General features: G+C 32.7%; 1 protein-coding gene across 1 annotated transcript in view; it reads right to left on the bottom strand.

The window, feature by feature from the left end:
* LOC108693862 (nephrin-like) overlaps nt 1-19212 on the bottom strand; it is a 54378-nt gene that overhangs the window by 5095 nt on the left and 30071 nt on the right. Inside the window, exons 9-11 of the mRNA XM_018203035.1 lie at nt 14068-14361; nt 10864-11178; nt 5475-5825 (exon numbers count right to left, since the gene is read on the bottom strand). Coding sequence (XP_018058524.1) covers nt 5475-5825; nt 10864-11178; nt 14068-14361 — 960 coding nt within the window. The remainder of the gene's footprint in view (nt 1-5474; nt 5826-10863; nt 11179-14067; nt 14362-19212) is intronic.

Genomic DNA, 19212 nt, shown 5'->3' with positions numbered 1-19212 from the left:
AGAGAGAGAGAGAGAGAGAGAGAGAGAGAGAGAGAGAGAGAGAGAGAGTATATGTGTGCGAGTACGTATGGCATAGATTGTAAAAAAATGTGGTTGTAAAAATGCACGTATAAGGTTTCTCTTAGCAGCGACGCGATCGTAAAGGTAACTTCGCGTTGAAATCTACCTACGTAGTAGCATTCCTGGGGTTTATCACAACCTAGTCGATTTATGGAATACAATGAGAATTTATAACATCCTCCCCCTTTGTATCTTTGAAATAATCTAATCATATCGCGCCGAAATTATTGCTTCCTGGCTATTAATATTCGTCCGAGCATCGCTAAAAATCTGAATAATCTACTCGTATAAAAAATAAAACGGCAAATTAAAATTCTCTACATTCTACCCCGATTTTTTTCATAGTATAGCTTCTATTAAAGCTTCATTCTTCTGTTTGTAGATATTTTAAGTTATTCTCGCTTGAAATGTGTGATTATTCGCGCAAAATTAAACTCGACAAAATTGAACTCGTTTCTGCAATTAACAGGTAGATTTTTTTAGCCTATAGAATTCGATTCAAGTTAAAATAGCTTTGCGACTTTTCCAGTAAATGTTAAATTCGCGTATGCCATTTTCGTAACAGGCGAAATCGAGGTTCATGGAAAAATAATCTCTCTCAAATACGCAGTCGTCGAGTGTTTGCGCACATCATAGATCATGCAACCGCATTAGCAATGAATTTGGGATTCAAATGCACTCCATTCTAAACTCCTGTGGTATATTCAAGTTTGAGGCTAATCAAAACCCACTTATATTCGCGAACTCTGTTAAATGAATGCCTCTCCGCTGGCTCTCGTCCTTGTTCTAGCCCTTTCCATATCCCTTCCTTTCCATACCCCTTCCTTCTAAGGTAATATTAAAGCCAAGGATGCATCAACATTCGCGGCCATCAAACAAAGCTAATGACGATTTGAATTCATACATCTGTACGTGCGTGGAAAATGTATTTTATCAGATTTGTGAATTTTTAGGTATATTTTTTTATTCGAAGGACAGACAATAGTGAGTGATCATAAACGAAAGTTTTTTGCAAATTTATACATGTATTAAAATAAGATACAAGAGAAAATATTTCAATAATATTAAAAAAGATGCGAAAAAAAAAATAGTAGACATGGCTAAGATTTTATTTACGATTATTTACGATTATTTACGATTATTTACGAAGAAACTTCCAAATTAAAAAAAATTAAACTTGAAGATCATCATCTTTTGTAATATCGGATATATTATTCAATAAAAAATAACGTAAGAAATAATAAAAAAGAAAATAATAAAAAAAAATTTATTTATTTATTTTTATATAGATAAATCGCAAATATATTTTTTGATTTGCGTTTTCATAATATTTATCCATATTTTGCACCAGGTTTCTCAATTTTCTCGAACATGCCTTGCGATATAACATTTTGTACATACAAGTAAACAAATTTGTAGAAAATAGATATAAATAAAGAAATCTGTATAATATTCAGAAAATATATGAGAAATTTTCATAGTAATAAATAAGGCGACAAATGTAGCTGTTTTTGAACAGATTAATTTAAATTAGATCTTCCGGATTTATATTCTGGACTTGTCTTACGAAACACCTCACGATACAATAGATGTGAACAAATCTCTGGTGCATGACTCGAGCTCTTCGTGCAATAACGCCGCGTTCCGTTGTGCGCGTCACTTGTGCGTGCAGCTTCATTGTCTTCGAACTTAAGCCGCTTTCGGTGACCTTATCTATTAATTTACGAAAGATTAATTGAAAGCGTTGTTTCTGAAATTCCCTTGTGCTACACGTTGCTACAATGTTGCTCGCAGAATCTATTTCATTCGGGAAGCTTAAAATTATTTGATTGCATAGCAGTCTGTTGTCTAGCAATCATACATACCAGTGGAAACATTACAAATAAAAACAACAATAACAATTAATTCACATAAATGTGCTTAAAATGATAATGAAGTTCAAATAGCAAAATGCCTCGATGCATTTTATAGAAATATTGTCGAGTTATTTTATTAAAGTAAATTTTATTAAATTTTATTAAAGTAAATATATCAATGTATACTCGAGCGACCGACTGCACATTCAAGTTTTAGTTTCTAACATTTCCATTTAAGGACGTCAAGAACATTTCTCATGATATTTATGAGATGTTACGTATATCATTGTGGACAATCAAGTTGGAAGATTAGGCTTTGGCCACGGAACAATTTTGGATAAATGCTCCTCGACGGGATTTACACGTATAAGCGGTTGTCTTAGCGGTATCCCTTAGAAACAAGTTCTTCCGACTTTGCTCTCTCATGCGCGGGTTAACCGTTCGCGGGATACACCGATAAACAGGATAAACCGATTTCCGCCAAGAAATGTGGCGAAACCTTCGATAGCATATCTGCTCCAGTTATCTTCATCGATATTGTTCATAATATCGCTATACATACCATAACTGGTAACAAAAGTGTAATGAAATAGCATAATCGCATTTAAAGATCGAGTACATGCGTCACGTTACCGGATACGAAATACGTCATTTATTAGTGTAGTCAGGACAAACTGTTTACGTAAACGATTTGAGTGTCATCGCAAAAACTAATAAACGCGATAGAAGATAATGGATTACTACATTCATTTATGATAATGCTTGTCACTCCTGACACGTAGAAGCATCGCTTAAACTTATAAAAATATTTCGCAGAGTAGAATACGAAATTATACTACCTAATAAATTGAAAAATTTATAATAACTTTATGTATTTTTAAAAATAATTTTATAGAGACATGTTGATTTAACGGTATATGAATTTTGTACTTATGTGGATTTAATAACATTAATGAATATTTCTCATTTATTGCAGTTTTTCATTTATATACGATTATAAAATAAATATAAAACCGATAAAATATTTTTACACGAAAAGAAATATATTTAAAATACAGCCGATTTTAAGTTTTAATTGTATTTAAATAATTAATTAGTATTATTGTATAATATTTTGCTGTAGTACGCGCGTATTGCAGAAATGTTTAGCAAAACTAGATTTTTTTATCTCATATTATGTCACGCATTAAATGTGATTAATATGCAACGAGAAATGAAGAGAAAATGATCATATATGCTTGTCAAAACGCGCATACAAATACATCAACACGCTTAAATAAAATTGAATTTGATATATAAATTATTTCTTTGATCTAAATATTGCAGTAAGTATTTGTCGCATTTAAATATGACTGAAGAGTCGTTTCTTTGAACATTTTTAATTAAATGTATAACGGTGACATCGCTAATAAATTGTACTTTTTTTTTCTACTTCGCTAAACCTTATATTAAAAAAAAAAAAAAAAGAAAAAGTAATTAATTAACATGCAAAAATATCGGCAGTGTTTTTTAAGTCATGTAACATAGACGTTTTCTTTTTGCATCTTAAGTGATGATGCATAATACAGGAAAATTAATAAAATATACATTCACGAATACGTGCAAGAAAAATTTGCAAGCGAAAGTTTGAGTCTAAGGAAATTCAAAATATAAGCGTGATAAGTATTTAATATAAAATAACAAGACACATCTACTAGTTTAATTGAGAAAACAAGCAAAATCTTCTTACAACGAAGGTCACGTAACGCGCTTTAATTATATTAACACGAATCTGGCGCATGCAAGATCTGACCGTATCGTACAAACAGTGTAACAGTATTTCGCAAGTCAATCGCGGGATTCCCTGGTGATTGCCTTTAATTCGATAGTTTTCAAGCCTCTTCGATAGACGTGAAAAAAAGAACTTGCGGTATGTGTACAAAACAAATATGCAAATTTCGAGATACTTCGTGATGAATTTGCCGAAGTGTTGACTTGTTGGGTGGTTTCCACTAACTGAGCATTTTCATTGCAAACGAATCACTGTAGAGTGTTAGTCCGTTTTAGCACGTATTGCATGATTCGGATAAAACGTTTTTCTACGAAGCCTTTGTCACAATAGTTTCTATTGATCATAAGAAAATAATTAGGAAACTAATATTGATTGATAAAAAAAAAGGTTAAAAAAAGGATTTTGCCAAAAAGGGATGTAAGTAAAAGAATAATTTTTGTAGATTTTGATTTCCTGGATATAATAATTATTAAAAATTTCATAGCATTTGGGGAACATTTTGAAAATTAAACATGATTATTTATTCAAGTTTCAATATTTTTGCTTAATTGTCGATGTGTTCTCCAAAAAGCATGAATTTTTTAATAATATCCAAAATTTTTTATTTATATCCAGAAAAAATCAAAATATACTAAATATAAAAGACACTATTTCTTTTACTTATTTATTAAAAAAAATTGATTCTTTTTTAACATTCTCTAAAAAAGAATAAATTTTTACCTAAAAAGTGCAAAAAAATAGTGTTTGTTTGCAAATTTTGATCCGGTAAAGTTATTAAAAAGTTCGTGGCGTCTGAGGAATACCTCGAAAATTAAACAAGAATATTGAAATCTGGATAAATACATCGTGCTTAATTTTCTATCCGAGTTTTTTTTGTTAATATTATCATATTTAGAAGGTCAAAATCTGTAAAAAATAATATTCCTTTTACTTATATCTTTTTGCGTTGACTCTTTTTTTTTAATAATTTATTTAAAAAAAGTAAAAACATAAAAAGATGAAACCGATTTAAAGCGATTTCGAGCTTCTTGCCCGAAACAAGAGCTGCAGAATATTATAAAAAAAAAAAGATTAATCCGATTAAGAGTATTAATAGCTGCGAGTTATTATTTTACAAATTTCGAAAATACTATTTTTTAACTCCCCAAAATGCTATTCCCCTTTGGTTAAAACTGAAGGAATGGTAACGTAATAAAGTATGTAAGAAGTTATCATTATTGCATATACAATTAAAATTACAAGAAGCACTTACAAACAAGTGGATGTAATAAAATAAATTGTAAATGGACTACTTGGGCTTTCAAGTAATTAGAAATAAAAATTGCAGGCGATCTAATAATTGCTTATTCCTTTTTTTCGTTGTATATATAATTCCTACATCTTTTTGCATCGCGATTTTCATATCTATGGCTTGTGATAGCTATAAGTATAATTCAAAATAAGAATTCGACAACGGTAGTATTCAAATAATGTAAAATTAAATGAGTAGTATATTCAAGACACAAAGGAACATAAGTACGAGTCGTTTGTTCCAGAATCTCGCGATCGCGATGCGGCTCTTGTCCAAGACGTCATCGGTTGATAAAAGAATAATTTGAATTGTATAAAGTGATAAAGAATAAACGCAATCGAATTTTCATAGCTCGCTCGATCACAACGACGATATCGTTCATCGCTGCTTCGATGAGCTTTCGAGTAAAAGCACCATCGTAGAGGTGAGGGCATAGGGCGTGGGGCGGAGGTACGGGCGGGTTGGTAGGACGATCCATTGTTTATCTGGGCCCTACCTGGGTAACGGTGGTGCTCCTTATTGGTATTACCCTCTTGAACAAAGTGCGTACTGAAGAGGACCGTGGCATCGCTCATGGCCTGCTCCGTCATGATCCTAAGGGACAGCATGAGACCGGATTGGCTTCTGTCGACCGGCAGATCCGTCACCTCGAGCATGCTCGGCGTCAGACTCGTTGCGGACGCCAGTAGTCGCCTGGTGTCGGCGTCGAAGACCTGTAGTACGTAGATGGCCGTGTTCGTGTCGAAGTCGAGCTCGCTCTCGGCGCAGCTCACCCGTACGGTCGTCTGGCTCTCCTCTCGGATCGTACAATTCTCCGGCGAGGGTGGTTGCGCCAGCCTCTCACCTGCTACCGGAAGTGGCACAACACACCAGCCTCAGCCTTCGTCTAACTGACTTGAGAGCGCGCGGGATGGTTTCGGAGAGTAGGGAAGTCGAAGGTAGCTCCGACAGCAACGCGAAGCCGAGAGTAATTTTACGAGTAAGGAAAATATGTGACGCACGATGAACGAATGATGGAAGATTGCGATTGAATAATAACGGTGCCCGATAAACTTATTTTGGGCAATAAACTTTAGGGTTAATTGGCGAGCTCGTGTCATGTTGCAATTGAAAAAAGACTGATGAACAAACAGAAATGTTCTCATTTGTTCAGATTTGAAAATCGAATTATTGAAAATTATAACTCACGATTTTGTGAGTTCTAATTTAAAAAAAAGTTTACAACAAATGGAAATAAAGGCCCTAAATGGTCAAATTGAATCTTTAGTGCATAAAAAAAGTTCAAAGTTCGCAGGCGATAAATCTTTCTTTTTATGAATTCTACGAATTGTGATAAAAATAAGATAAGAAGTAACGTATTAATGCTGTTGTAATGCTGTTACAGTTACTATATTTTTTTTAAAAATGAATTAATAAGAATGTTGTACTTTTTTTATTAGGTACGATGAGTTATATTTTTTGGGTAACGAATATAATCGTTACTTTTACACAATACGTATGTGTGTGGAACGTGTACAAGCGAATTTTAAAAGGGAATGCTATATTTGGCCATATTGCAATTAACCATAACTACTATAGATGTTGAATTCATGTGGAACTGGTCAATTAGCGACACAGATAATTGGATGCTACTAAAAAAAGAGAATTTGTGAAAAAAATCAAAATTTGGTGAAAAAGTAACGGAAATTGTAAAAATTCAGTATATTTGAATAATAATAATGCTAACGAATTTTTTTCAATGAATAACAAATAATGGTAACGAATTATTTTTTGAAAGTAACTTTCTCAATCCTGGATAAAAGAAACGCATCAAGACTATTGATTATTTAAGATCTTAAAAAAATTGAAAAACATGATTTATATAAAGTCATAAAGAACGGAGTTCTTCTCTCAGTATGTACTCCTTTTTTGTAAACGTTGTCATAAACAATTAGTTAATTTAATCCATCGCATTTTGCACAATCATATATACTTCTTGAATATATTTTGTAATGAAAATGATTAAACTTTCTTGCAATAAATGAAATAATTTAAAAGTAGATTCACTTTTTAAAAATATACAATATTTAAAAATATATTTAAAAATATATATTTAAAGTATATTTTTAAAAATGTATTTTAAATTTTAATGTATTTAAAAATATACAAAATTATTTATTAGAAATAATTGATATAACAACTGGACGGAAAATAACTGTGTTCGTTAATGTTTCTATCAGTTGAAATTCTATCAGTCAAAATATTTGTTCAAATATTTATTCATTTCTTTTTTTATAAACAAGATCCTAAATGGATTTGTAATTGGATTTATAATATTTTTGAGAAGACTGATCGCGAAAATAATTGGTATTTTTCGCTCATAATTTATGGCAATCCATCAAGGAATCGTCAAGACATATACCTGAATGAAGCTTAATCAGTCGTAATATTGCTCGCTATAATGCATCCTCGCGTTTCCATGAGCTTGATCTCTTCGAGAGAGCTCGATCATGCCGATGGATTTTCATGAAATGTGCCAATCGTTCGTCACGCAGTGCACCGACGTATTTTAATGCAAAACGTCAAAATGCAATCGATACCTGCCAGTCATCGAACGAGATGAACCGATCCGTACACGTATTTTTATCACTTTTATCGCCTCAAAAGCTGCCATTCGATGGCATACAGTTGTTTGATCCAGTTCTATGAAGCTTTTTACATTGCCCGAGCAAAGTATATTTTTTCCGGATGTCCAAGCCGAATTTCAAATAATGTAAGAAATTTGCTTTTCATTTATGTACAATTTTCAGTTGTAACATGAGAAAAATTTTGTATTCGTGATAAACTTTTCCTTCATACGAGATACGATTCGCGGAACAAAGTTTGAATATTTTTGAAATATACACACCTAAAGTAGAATCGAAAATGAAATCGAAATTGTAGCGCTTTCGGACTTCTTTCTTCTTTTACAAGAGCAGCACGTATCGCCAAGTCTTGTTAGTTCAGGCGGCGCGGCGGGATCGGATATAAATCGGGCGAGAGTAGCGTAAAGAACGGCGATTTGTAACGAAGGAGGGCCAGCTGACGCGAAATACGAAAGCCTTTTATAGTCTGGTTTACCCCTATCTCGGATCCGCTGCAGCGCAGGCCGCAGTAGAGCGGATAAACGACGAAGCTGACGGGCTCTGTAGCCGCCGCCTATTAGCCGCGCATTATTAACGCGCGTAACACCGCTTAACGTCTGTCTACGTGCTACCCATGGGTTAATCGTGAGCAATTAGTTAGAAGAATGCGGCAGAGCGGCCCGGGGTCGCTGGTGCTTAAATTAGGCCGAGAAATTTGTTTAATGGGGTTACAAGCTACTACCGGAAAACAGTTCCCGCGACGCGGATGCATTTAGAAGCACAAGCTAAAGCACCCCCTACCTTAATAGCAAAATTCTTGTGCTTTCCTTTAAACATCATTCCGATTAGAGCAATGTAATCATGTAATTTGTATTTCAATTTTAGTTAAACTAAAACACTTAATAATGAAGAATTGGATAAATTAAATCTTGGAAATACATAGAAGAACTTATTTTTTATTATTGTAATTTATATCGGATTCGTGTAAAATAGATGTTTGTGCCGATAAATAATTATTAACGAGCTTTAATGAATAAAAAAATTTATAACAAATATTTTGTATCAAAAGAAAGAAAAGCAAATTAGATGCATTTATCTTTTCAGGCTGTGTATAATATTGATGCGTGCAGTTATTATTATCTTGTTTATTTCACCTTTGAATTGACGATATTACTTAATATTTATGATGAATAAATAAAAAGGTACGAAACGGTCATTGACGACGAGCGATCATGCGCTGGTGTCGATAAAACATCTAATTACGTACATTTTGTAAATGTATGCCTGCTACGATTTCGATGCAGTTCTACACGTAACTCTAACACGCTTACAGTTTTACATGACATACGTGTGCTTTGATTGAAGTAAAGAGATAATACCGCCATAATGCCGAATAGACGCGAATTTCGGATGGATGGATTCAATATCATCGTAACTCGTAGAAAAAAATGTAGGTATGTTTTAGATGAGGACATGTTATACGGGAAAAAATTTTATATATGTGATGCATGAATATTCTGCAAATGTATTATATTACCAAAACTCGGTATTATTCGTTCCAGAATAATATTCGTGTTTGAAAAGTTAATAAACGCCGTTTTCGAAATATTTATTATAATCAGTTTATGATGGCGAACAAATGATAAAAATAATGTTCTATAAAAAGTATTATTAAGAGTATATTGAGTTGCACAAAATGACGAATTATTATATGATTTAAAAAGAATAGTGTTCTTTTCAAGCAGTTTCCACTTATTATGGGATTCTTTCTATTTTAAGTATAACTTCGAAATTTAATTGTAGTGTTTATTCGATCATTTTAAATTAAAAGTCTCTTATTTCAATTTTTTTTTCACCTGAGAAAGATAATAAAAAATCGCATCAAAGCAGTTAAATACCTGCTTTCTTTGAAATATGTATATCTATTATATCTATGTGTATCAAATTATTTATGAGTAGTTTTGATCAAAACACTTTGCTTGTTTTCAAAGATCTTAGATGTAACAAGTCGTTCTAAGAAATTAATAAAATATATATAATAGAATAAGAATAGAAGAAGATCCAATAGTTTGTTTTTATTAATTTAATTTACCGTTTTTGTACTTTATTATTGTGTTAATTTACCGTTAAACATGCATTTGTCATCAGCATCAATGAATATTCAGTTTCTTTTATCAAATAACTTTGTTTAATTATTCTCTAATTAAATTATGAGTTACATTTCCGTCACGAAGGGAGAGAAATCGAATTCCATTATGAACTTATTACTGATTTAAACTTTTCCGCATATATCCTATAGTTGTTTGTCTAACTCCGAGCGGTAATGAGGAATATCTAGTGCAAACTGTCTGGATGATCTCCGCGCGAATCAACACAAATGCACAGTATATTATGAGCCGTGCGCGCTTAATATACTCGTGAACTTTCATGCGGCCACTCAAAAAGCCGCTGAAATCGAGTTACGATGTTATTGCACGAGAGAGAGGATCAACATGTTCACACGAGCTCTACGATGCAAGGCCGTGCAGCGTAGCGAACAGTGCTCAAAATATTAGATCGATTCATAAGCAATATCCGTTTGCGATGCTTCCTTTATATTCCACTTTTCGTTTATATTCTCGCATACATTTACGACGCATTTGTTTTACGCTGCGGTGGCAAAGTATACGGGCGGTATTGTTACGAGATTGAAGCGAGATCGAAAGATCGAACTACGAGTGGTCTCGATAAATTATTTGTCGAGATTGAAAAAAATCTTTCACCGAGGAGGGACAACGTAATTACAAAACAAATTACGATAACAAATGAAATATTTACGCGATATTTAAAATTCTTTGTTAATAAAAATTAAAATAAAACAAGTAAAGTTAAATATCTTGAAGATCCACAAAACAATGTATTGGATAAAATTTCTTAATAATTGAGAAATATTTTTATATTACTAAACGATATGTAAAAATATGAATTTTTTATTTATTTACTGTTATTGTCTTAATTTATAATTATTAATATTATTAATACTGTTATTAGCATTATTATTATTATTATTATTATTATTATTATTATTGCAACAGAGAACTCTACTTGAAACATAAAGCTGCTTAAAACTCCGGAATATCCTTCCAGTCTCTACCTAATGATACCGCATCATTTCGGAATGTTTCGCGTTGTTCGAAGCTTACTTATGAATCGTCTAGTAAGTACATCGAGGACGACTTAATCACGGATCGATTCGCGATCGATCATTCTCTCAGTTCAGTTGTTCGCGGCCGGACGACTCACCTGTTCGTCTCTCAGGGAGATTCAGGGTGGTGGCGCGAAAATGCACGGTCTCGCTGCGACCTTTGGCGTTAGTGGAGTAAATGGAAACCTCGTAGTTGCTGCCGGGATCCAGATTGCTGACGGAGAAGACGGGCACCTTGCTCGTCTGGTTGAAGACAGTCGTAGGACCGCCGCTCTTGCTGGACCCGGTTTCACGGTCCACTTGCATGGTGAACTTTTGCGGTAGGCCGCCGTCAAAGCCTTCTATACATTCCACGTAGATCGAGTCGGTGGTTTGATTTAATAAGGAGCAGTTGTGCGGTGTGTCCGGGCGGCCTGTTGGATTCGCGCGCGATCAGCGTCAATATCGAGCACGATTCTGTGTGTCGATTAACGGGCTAATTAGCGAACATGAATGAATGCTTAATTGGCGAATTTGGAAGGTATTCTATGATACCACAGAGAATATCTGGCCGAGACGGAATTGATTCGCAAACGAACATGATGGTGAAAAGCGTTTGTGGTAGAAACTGTTAATTAAATTAAACACGTAATTGTATCTGGTTTATAAAGACATAATTTATTTAAATTGAAATTGTTTAATTGAGAGAGAGACAGTGTTTCTCCCTACTGTTAAATTATTTACGATTGTATATTTGTAGAAAAATTTGACAAAATTGATTTCATGTGACACGCAAATGCCTGAAAGAATAATACTATATATCCACTTATTATTGTCCAATCTTTTATCTATATATGCAAGGTTATTACATTACATTTAAAGGTCATTATTAAAAGCTCTTCATAAACTAAAATAAGTATCTATTTTAAACGAAAATAAAACTTTCATTGTTAAAGATTTTAGACAAAAAAAAACTGCTGACGTAACAACTGTCTCATACGCGCTTCTAGATTTGATCGCCTCTCATCGGCCGATACGAGTTTAGTTTGAATTTTCGTTTTTGTTCGAGCAACTATGGTACTCAAATTGACATGTCCCTTTTACGCAACGTTCACTTTAATGACGATTTTTATTGCACGTTCCAGTAGTTTAGTACCAAGCCACGTACTAAAATGCGTTTGTCACGTATTGATACGTCCTGATCTTCTACGACCTACCCCGATCTTTATGGACCTTTAAGAATATTTCCTACTGCGGAAAACGGATTCTTCCGCCATGTGTGTAAAAATACTTGCGTTCTTTAACCCGTTTGCACGCGCATCTTTATGCTTTCCGCGGTGATAAAAATGTTGCAATATATTTATTTTCAATGCATTTTGCACGAACATGTTTCGAACACGTAGACAATTTTTATGGTAAACTATTATATATTACATTGAATTGATTTAAAGAATGTAACACGAATTCACGACAATCCGAAGTACATAATTTAAATCAATCGTAAAAAATCGCGCGAACGTTTATAGAAAATATTGATACGAAAGAATGTTACAATAAGGGCTGCAATAATTTGCTACTTTTTCAATATTTCATAAATGTATCTGAAAACAGTTTCTGTGCTCTTGAATGCAAAATTACACTGGTTGTATTAAAGATATAATAATACTGATATAAATAGCGATTGTAAAGAGTTCTATTAAAATAAATCATAGTATATTAATATAATATACTATTCAGTATTAATATATCGTTGATAGAAAAATAAAATAACGTTTTTTAAATCATAAATGTTTTTATGATCGATTTCCTTCCACTATCTCAAAAATACTAATTTTTTACTTGTGTCATTTTTCTATCAAATAGCAGCAATATAGTATTATAATAAAGAAAATATATAAATACATTTATTTATAAAACATCGTAACTCTTGTAGTCATAGCAAATAAATGTAAAATAATAATAATATGCAAATATAAATATATCGTTTTAATCGGTTTGCAGCTCTGAATTTACTCGAACATTTTTCTTTATTTTAGATATTATTAGTTTTTGTAGCTTTATAGTAACAATTTCTGACTCATCCTCGAACATTTCAAAGTACAAGAAAAGTATAAGAAAGTACTACAAGCAAAAAAAAATTCAAAGAGCACGTTGATTTATTGAAGTTACATTGAGTTCACCTTCCGGTTTATCGAAATACCGATAATTCGATGAAGATGCAGTGAATTGCAGAACGCGTTGTGTATTTATAATTCACCGGATGTTGATAGTGTTTCGACGACAAGAAGAGTAAATGCATCGAATCTATCGAACGCGCTTTTCAAGAGTTTCAGAATGGAACAACATTCGTCTACTAAAATCGATTGCTGTACTCTAAAAAGTTGTGTCGCAGCTGCGATGTCATCGAAAGATTTATCTGTCTTCGTTCCATTTGATTTATTCACCTGGTGATGATGACAATGTTAATATCAGCGATTGCAGAGTCATAAACAAGAAATATTAAACGTCATATCATTTATGTATATGTAATTTATGTAATTTACATGTTTGTATTTCAATTCAATCGTTCAATTCAAAAAATTTAAATGCAGCACGCGATTACAAGTCAAGTCAGAAAATACAATTGCGTTTATTGCATCATTTAATTAAGTCACTTTAAATTTGCATGTAGTAGATTTTTGCAGAATTATTAATTACATTGTAATTGGTTGAAAATGCATTACGTAGCAATTACAGTAGAAAATGCATTGACACATTTCACGAATTATATTCAAGCGTGAAAAAGGCATTTGTATTTTATTTTCAATATTAGCACGAGGGTATATAATCTGTTTATAAGAATAAACGAGTCTAAAAGAGATCGCTGCGTAAATATTTTTTTATTCTAAATTTGAATCAGTGGATAATCTGATATTCACTGATATCCACTGATGATGTCAAGTATGCCAGTGGTAATTAATGAATGAAATGAGAGATCCTTAACCTGGCTGATCTTTATTATATAATCTAACTAACTTTGTTTTAGTGCATAAATTCAATGAATATAATATTGGAAAATTAAAATTAATATGCATATATCAGTATTTTAGTTATATAATGTACACAATTTTCCTTTTTTTAGTTAAATTTCATTAATTGTCAGTGTCAAATGTCAGTGTCACTGAGTAATTAGTGACTGATCTACTGATTCAGATTTAGAGAGTAATAAATCAATTATAGAGCGAAGAGAGGAATGCGCGCCTTCCAAGGATAGTATGAGAGATGTATGTGAGTTAGATCCGAAGCAATTTTTCAGAAGCTTTGCAGTGAGGTCGAGCACTTACCAGCTGGCACGATATGGTAGACGCACGGCTCAAGCTGAGTGCCCTGGTCATTGCTACCCCAGCAAAGGAGAGTGCCATAGTCCAGCTCGGTCATTGGTGTGTAGGAGGCTGTCGAGCGAGTACGATCACTCGTGACGTGCGCCTGAGGTATGTCCACCGCCTCCATTGTATTATTGAATTTCCAGGTGAACGATACTTCCGGCGGGTTCGCCTCCAGCTCACAGGGGATCCTCGCGGTCTCCTGTCGCGCCACGCCGAATACCTTCGTCTGACCGTGCTGGCATACCGGCACGACTAGAAATGTAAATGTTGGTTCGTGCGATGAGAATATAAGCTTTGCATCGCGTGAGTTTATCTTGTGAGAAAGCATCAACGCGACGATAAATATTATTCGATAGTGAAAACACAATATCTATTTCATGATGTATGCCGTGCGCTTCAATTACTGAATTTTTTATAATTTTTTATAATTTTTTTTAATTTATAATTTGTGGTGGAGCACGTAGATAAAAAGGACACATGATCTTTATAACACGATCTTTGCTATTGTTTTCGATCGTGACAGATAAAAATGAAGAATTTTATACCGAGCTGTTAATAATAAAAAGAGTTACTTAATATTGAAAATTACTTAAGATGAATTAAATGTCAACTTAATTGTGCCCTTAGTTTATTTTAAAAGAATCTAATATACGGTCACAGTAAAAACTTAAAATTTAGCTTAAATTATACACTTAACTAATCAATGTATGCATTTACATAAAATTTTAGTAAAAATATTAATCAAATAAAAATGTCTATTATTTCTAGTAAATGTACACGGAGAGAATTTTTCTTAGAATTTACCTTGAAAATATGGTAGTCTTGAATCAACATTATTTTGAAGAATTTTATATTACCTAAATTTCTCTCATTCATTAATAAAACTATAATAAGATATAAAATAACATTAATTTTACTAAAGTGCATGTAAAAATCTTTAAAATATTATATTGTACAACTACCACATTTTCAGGATGAATTAAAAAAAATTCTCTCCGTGTATTTTCATTTAATAGACAATGCATACAACACATTAATGAAAGCGTAATATTGCGAGTCGTCTGTCACAGTAGATATACATTTTAATAAATGCATACAATGATTAGTACACGTGTGTACTAGGCATGTTTAGTATACACTAGTCATATATTAGTACATGTGTATGCACAAGTGTGTACATTAGCACACTTGACCGACACTTTGACCGTGATACACACATACACACACACACAACACACACACGCGCGCGCGCGCGCGCGTACACACATGTGCATAAATAATATTCGACGATTAATTAATAAACTTTAAAATTAAACAAGGTATGGTCGATGCCTGCTTCACAATGAGTATTTTTCATCTAATATTGGAAGTAACATGATTAGATCTTTTCATCGGGGTTTGTATCGAGGAATGATCGACATGTAAATTCTAGTATACGCCGAAGGCTAATACGATTATTAAGCACTACCCGTAATTAAGCATTAACGATGGAATTCATGTCCCTGCACCATTCCCGAGTTTCATGTCAACCTCAGTCGACACGGTATCTGATATCGCCGTAATATACATAATACGCAATATACATATATATATCTTATAATCTACATATTGCAATAGTGTGCCATTAATAGAGCATATCTTCATTGTTCAGACAAGGGGGTATTTGCGTGTGTTCTTGAACAATATTTTTTCTTATTATATCCTCTGTTGCGAAATTGTTATTAATATCTTTCGCAACTTTATAACAACTGAAAGTACATTGTTGCACATTCGGTAAGAAAATAAACCTCTGGCTGTGCACGCAGTTCTTTACATCGCGGAGAAAAAGTGGGAAAGCATTCTCAAGTACCTTGCAAACTATTTGCGAAGCGGTTCGCAAATGAAGAAACTGTATAAGTGTATTTAAGATATTCTTATATTTCACCATATACTATAAACTTTCTCTAGAATAATGACAATAAAATAAATTTACATCTTTCATCAAATTGAACTTCATATTTAGATTACACATTAGAAATAGAAAAAAGATATGACCAACTATATAAGTAATCCTATTCGAAAGATATACTGTGTACATTTTCTGGAACTATTTGACAAAATCGTCGTATTTTTTCTAAATCGTTTTGATAGATTATTTTCGTGATCTTATTATATTATTATAATATCGATTATATCTTTAAGGAATTTATATTTTATAGAATTTGCTCGAAAAATATTTTCTGTATAAACTAAGATAATGATTAAAATAAAAAAAGAAATATATTTAAATTCTATCAGTACACATATATTTTTTTCGATTTGATTTTTAAAATCAAATGAAATAATTTACGTATAAACTAAAAATATTCCATAAGAAATTCATGGCCCATAATTTTTATTATAAAATTAATACATTTCTAGATTAATTATTATATATCTGAATGTATTTATCAAGTTGGAGCATAACGATCAATTGTTAGTATCTGCAATTGACATTCACTTCCATGAACGAAAGAAGATATTCAGTGTAAGCTGACAAAGGTTCCCTCGCGACCTCGACTCAGGACGGAAGTCTAGTCCCTCTCGTCTGGAAATTCAATAATACTTTGGACGTGGAAGTGGAGAGCCATAGAACATGCGGGATATCCGGCGCACATATAGAGACTAGACCCTTCATTGATTAGATCAGTCATAAAATTCCGGACGGTATCCGATGCCTGAGTATTGCATCCCCTTTGTACTTTGCACAGTTGTCGAAAGAAGTCCGATCTTGGGGATGCTTGGAATACTCCGGGTAGTAATACTCCCGTCCGTCTCACAGGGTTATACGAAAGACGAACCTTTGTCCTCTTACGGCGATCTTCGAAAAATATCTTAAGGATGTCACAAAGTTGCAAAAGGTCATCAATTGGAGCGCGATGAACTTTACGCGATTATGTTATACATCTAGGAAGGTGGATTTGTGTTTCATGACAAATGCAATTTCATATTTCTGCATGTACGCAGATGCACTCGCAATATAATAAGCAATACTAAGTTTTATAAATGACTGATCGAAGTACATATACCAATCATTTATCGCAATGTCTCTCACTTGGGATTCTTTCGATTCATGGAATTATTAAGAAATGCACTTTGTGTATACATTGCATTATTGCAATACTCGAAAATACGCATAAATTTGTGAGAATAAATTAATATAAAAGTTTGTCGTGAAAAATTTCAAATGTTCAGGAACGTGCGCCGCGCGGAAAACTTATAGAATACATCGGCGAAATGGACATACATTCAGAGAAAGGTTTCTTCGATTTAAAGAAATGTTTCTTTGCTATACGGTTAAAGAAAAATTTCTTTGATTTGAACGTTATTTCTTTGATTTGAACATAATTCCTTTAAATCAGATAAATTTGATTTAAAAAAATAATATTTAAATCAAAGAAATGACGTTCAAAGAAATTTTTTCTTTAACCGTAGCAAAGAAACATTTCTTTAAATCGAAGAAACCTTTTTCTGGGTATAATATAACATGCGAATACAAAATACAAATTTTTATATCGAGATTGTCGATAGTTGAATTCGATGTGCACACGATGCCGTCACTCCAGTCAATACCAATTAACAGTTATATTGTTGAGTAGAAAATTATAACTATAATAATTATATTGTTCGTTGGACGCAATCATTGCATATCTTTTTCGTTTTCAAAAAATGGATTAAGCTTTCATGCTAAGAGGAGACTTATTTAAAATGATTTCATCATCTTACAGTCAATTTCTTTCTGCTTCTTGATAAAGACGAGCGTCGAGTACATCGCGATATCGCGGAAACATAGGATGGTGGAGGCACTGACAATAACCAATTAATGCCGGTCATTAAGCATCAGTGACAGATCGCTCACGCCAAGCGTCCGTGCCAGCTATCGAAATGATATCTGCGCCGTGTATGCATAATTCAACGGGCCGCAATATCGGCTATCGTGAAAAATGCACGTCGATCTGTCGCGCGTGGATCGCATGGACATACGCGAAATAGAAATGTGGTGGTGGGAGGTTTGCTTTTTGTTCTATTCGGAAATTCGGTCCGTCTCGATTATCTATGATAACAAATTATTAACGTGAAGATATAACGTATCCTAAATATTTTAAGAAATCTAGAAATGATTAAAAATCAATAATTAGAAGAATCTATACGTTAGGTATACATAAAAAAGTTTATATGTTATACATAAAAGCTAATACAAAATTAAATGGTACTTTTAATTAAGTAAGAGAAACATCAGTTACCGTCAAAGTTGGATGTTGGAATAGTACATTTATATGTATTTTAAATAAATTTATCTCAGATAATATAGAGAATTGCTTAGACTAAAAAAAGTCCAAAATCGATATGAGATTAAGATGTCTCTTTAAAAATTTTAGACGCCTATAAGACTTTAAAAAAATATTTTAAAAATATTTTTAATATTTTTGTCTTTAAGATGTCTTACATCTTTTTGTACATGCGTGTTATCTGGGTTGTTGCGAAAAAAAATTACCTTAGCCGGGATTGAGAACTCGGATCTCTTAAATTCCGTGCGGGCGTCATCTTCCCAATTAACTATTTCCGATAATTTTTTTCTTTTTGCGTGATATATTATCCTTTTCGTAATTTATATATCAAACTATAATAATTTTTAATATATAATCTCAACTTTTCCATAATTTTTTTTTCTCAATAAAAAATTCCAATACATATTATACAAATTTGATAATTTTAAGTTGAAAGTTGGAAACGAACATTTAAAATTTACATTATGACTTTTCGATCGGTTTTTTTTCTCAGACAAATATTATAACCTTCGAGTTTTTGAGAAAGTTTTCTTTTGCTACAGTTCATGTACAACAATAAAAAACAGTTTTGAAATTATTAAGAGCTCGATGTTAGCACAGGGAACGGAGAATTTTCTATGATAGAATAAATTCAATTCCAAATAAGAGTCTAACATTCAAAAACATTCTTACAATGTATACGCATACTAATATTTACTTAGGGAACGAGACATCTTGTTATTACATGAGTGCTTGATAACCTTCTCTCGTTTTTAGGAGAGTAAAATTACGTTCGATATATATATATATATATATA

This window comes from Atta colombica, unplaced genomic scaffold (genome assembly GCF_001594045.1).
Source record: "Atta colombica isolate Treedump-2 unplaced genomic scaffold, Acol1.0 scaffold1, whole genome shotgun sequence".
NCBI classification, from domain to species: Eukaryota; Metazoa; Arthropoda; class Insecta; order Hymenoptera; family Formicidae; genus Atta; species Atta colombica.
Note: the sequence above shows the minus strand (reverse complement) of the source record. Positions and strands in the feature narration are given on the sequence as shown.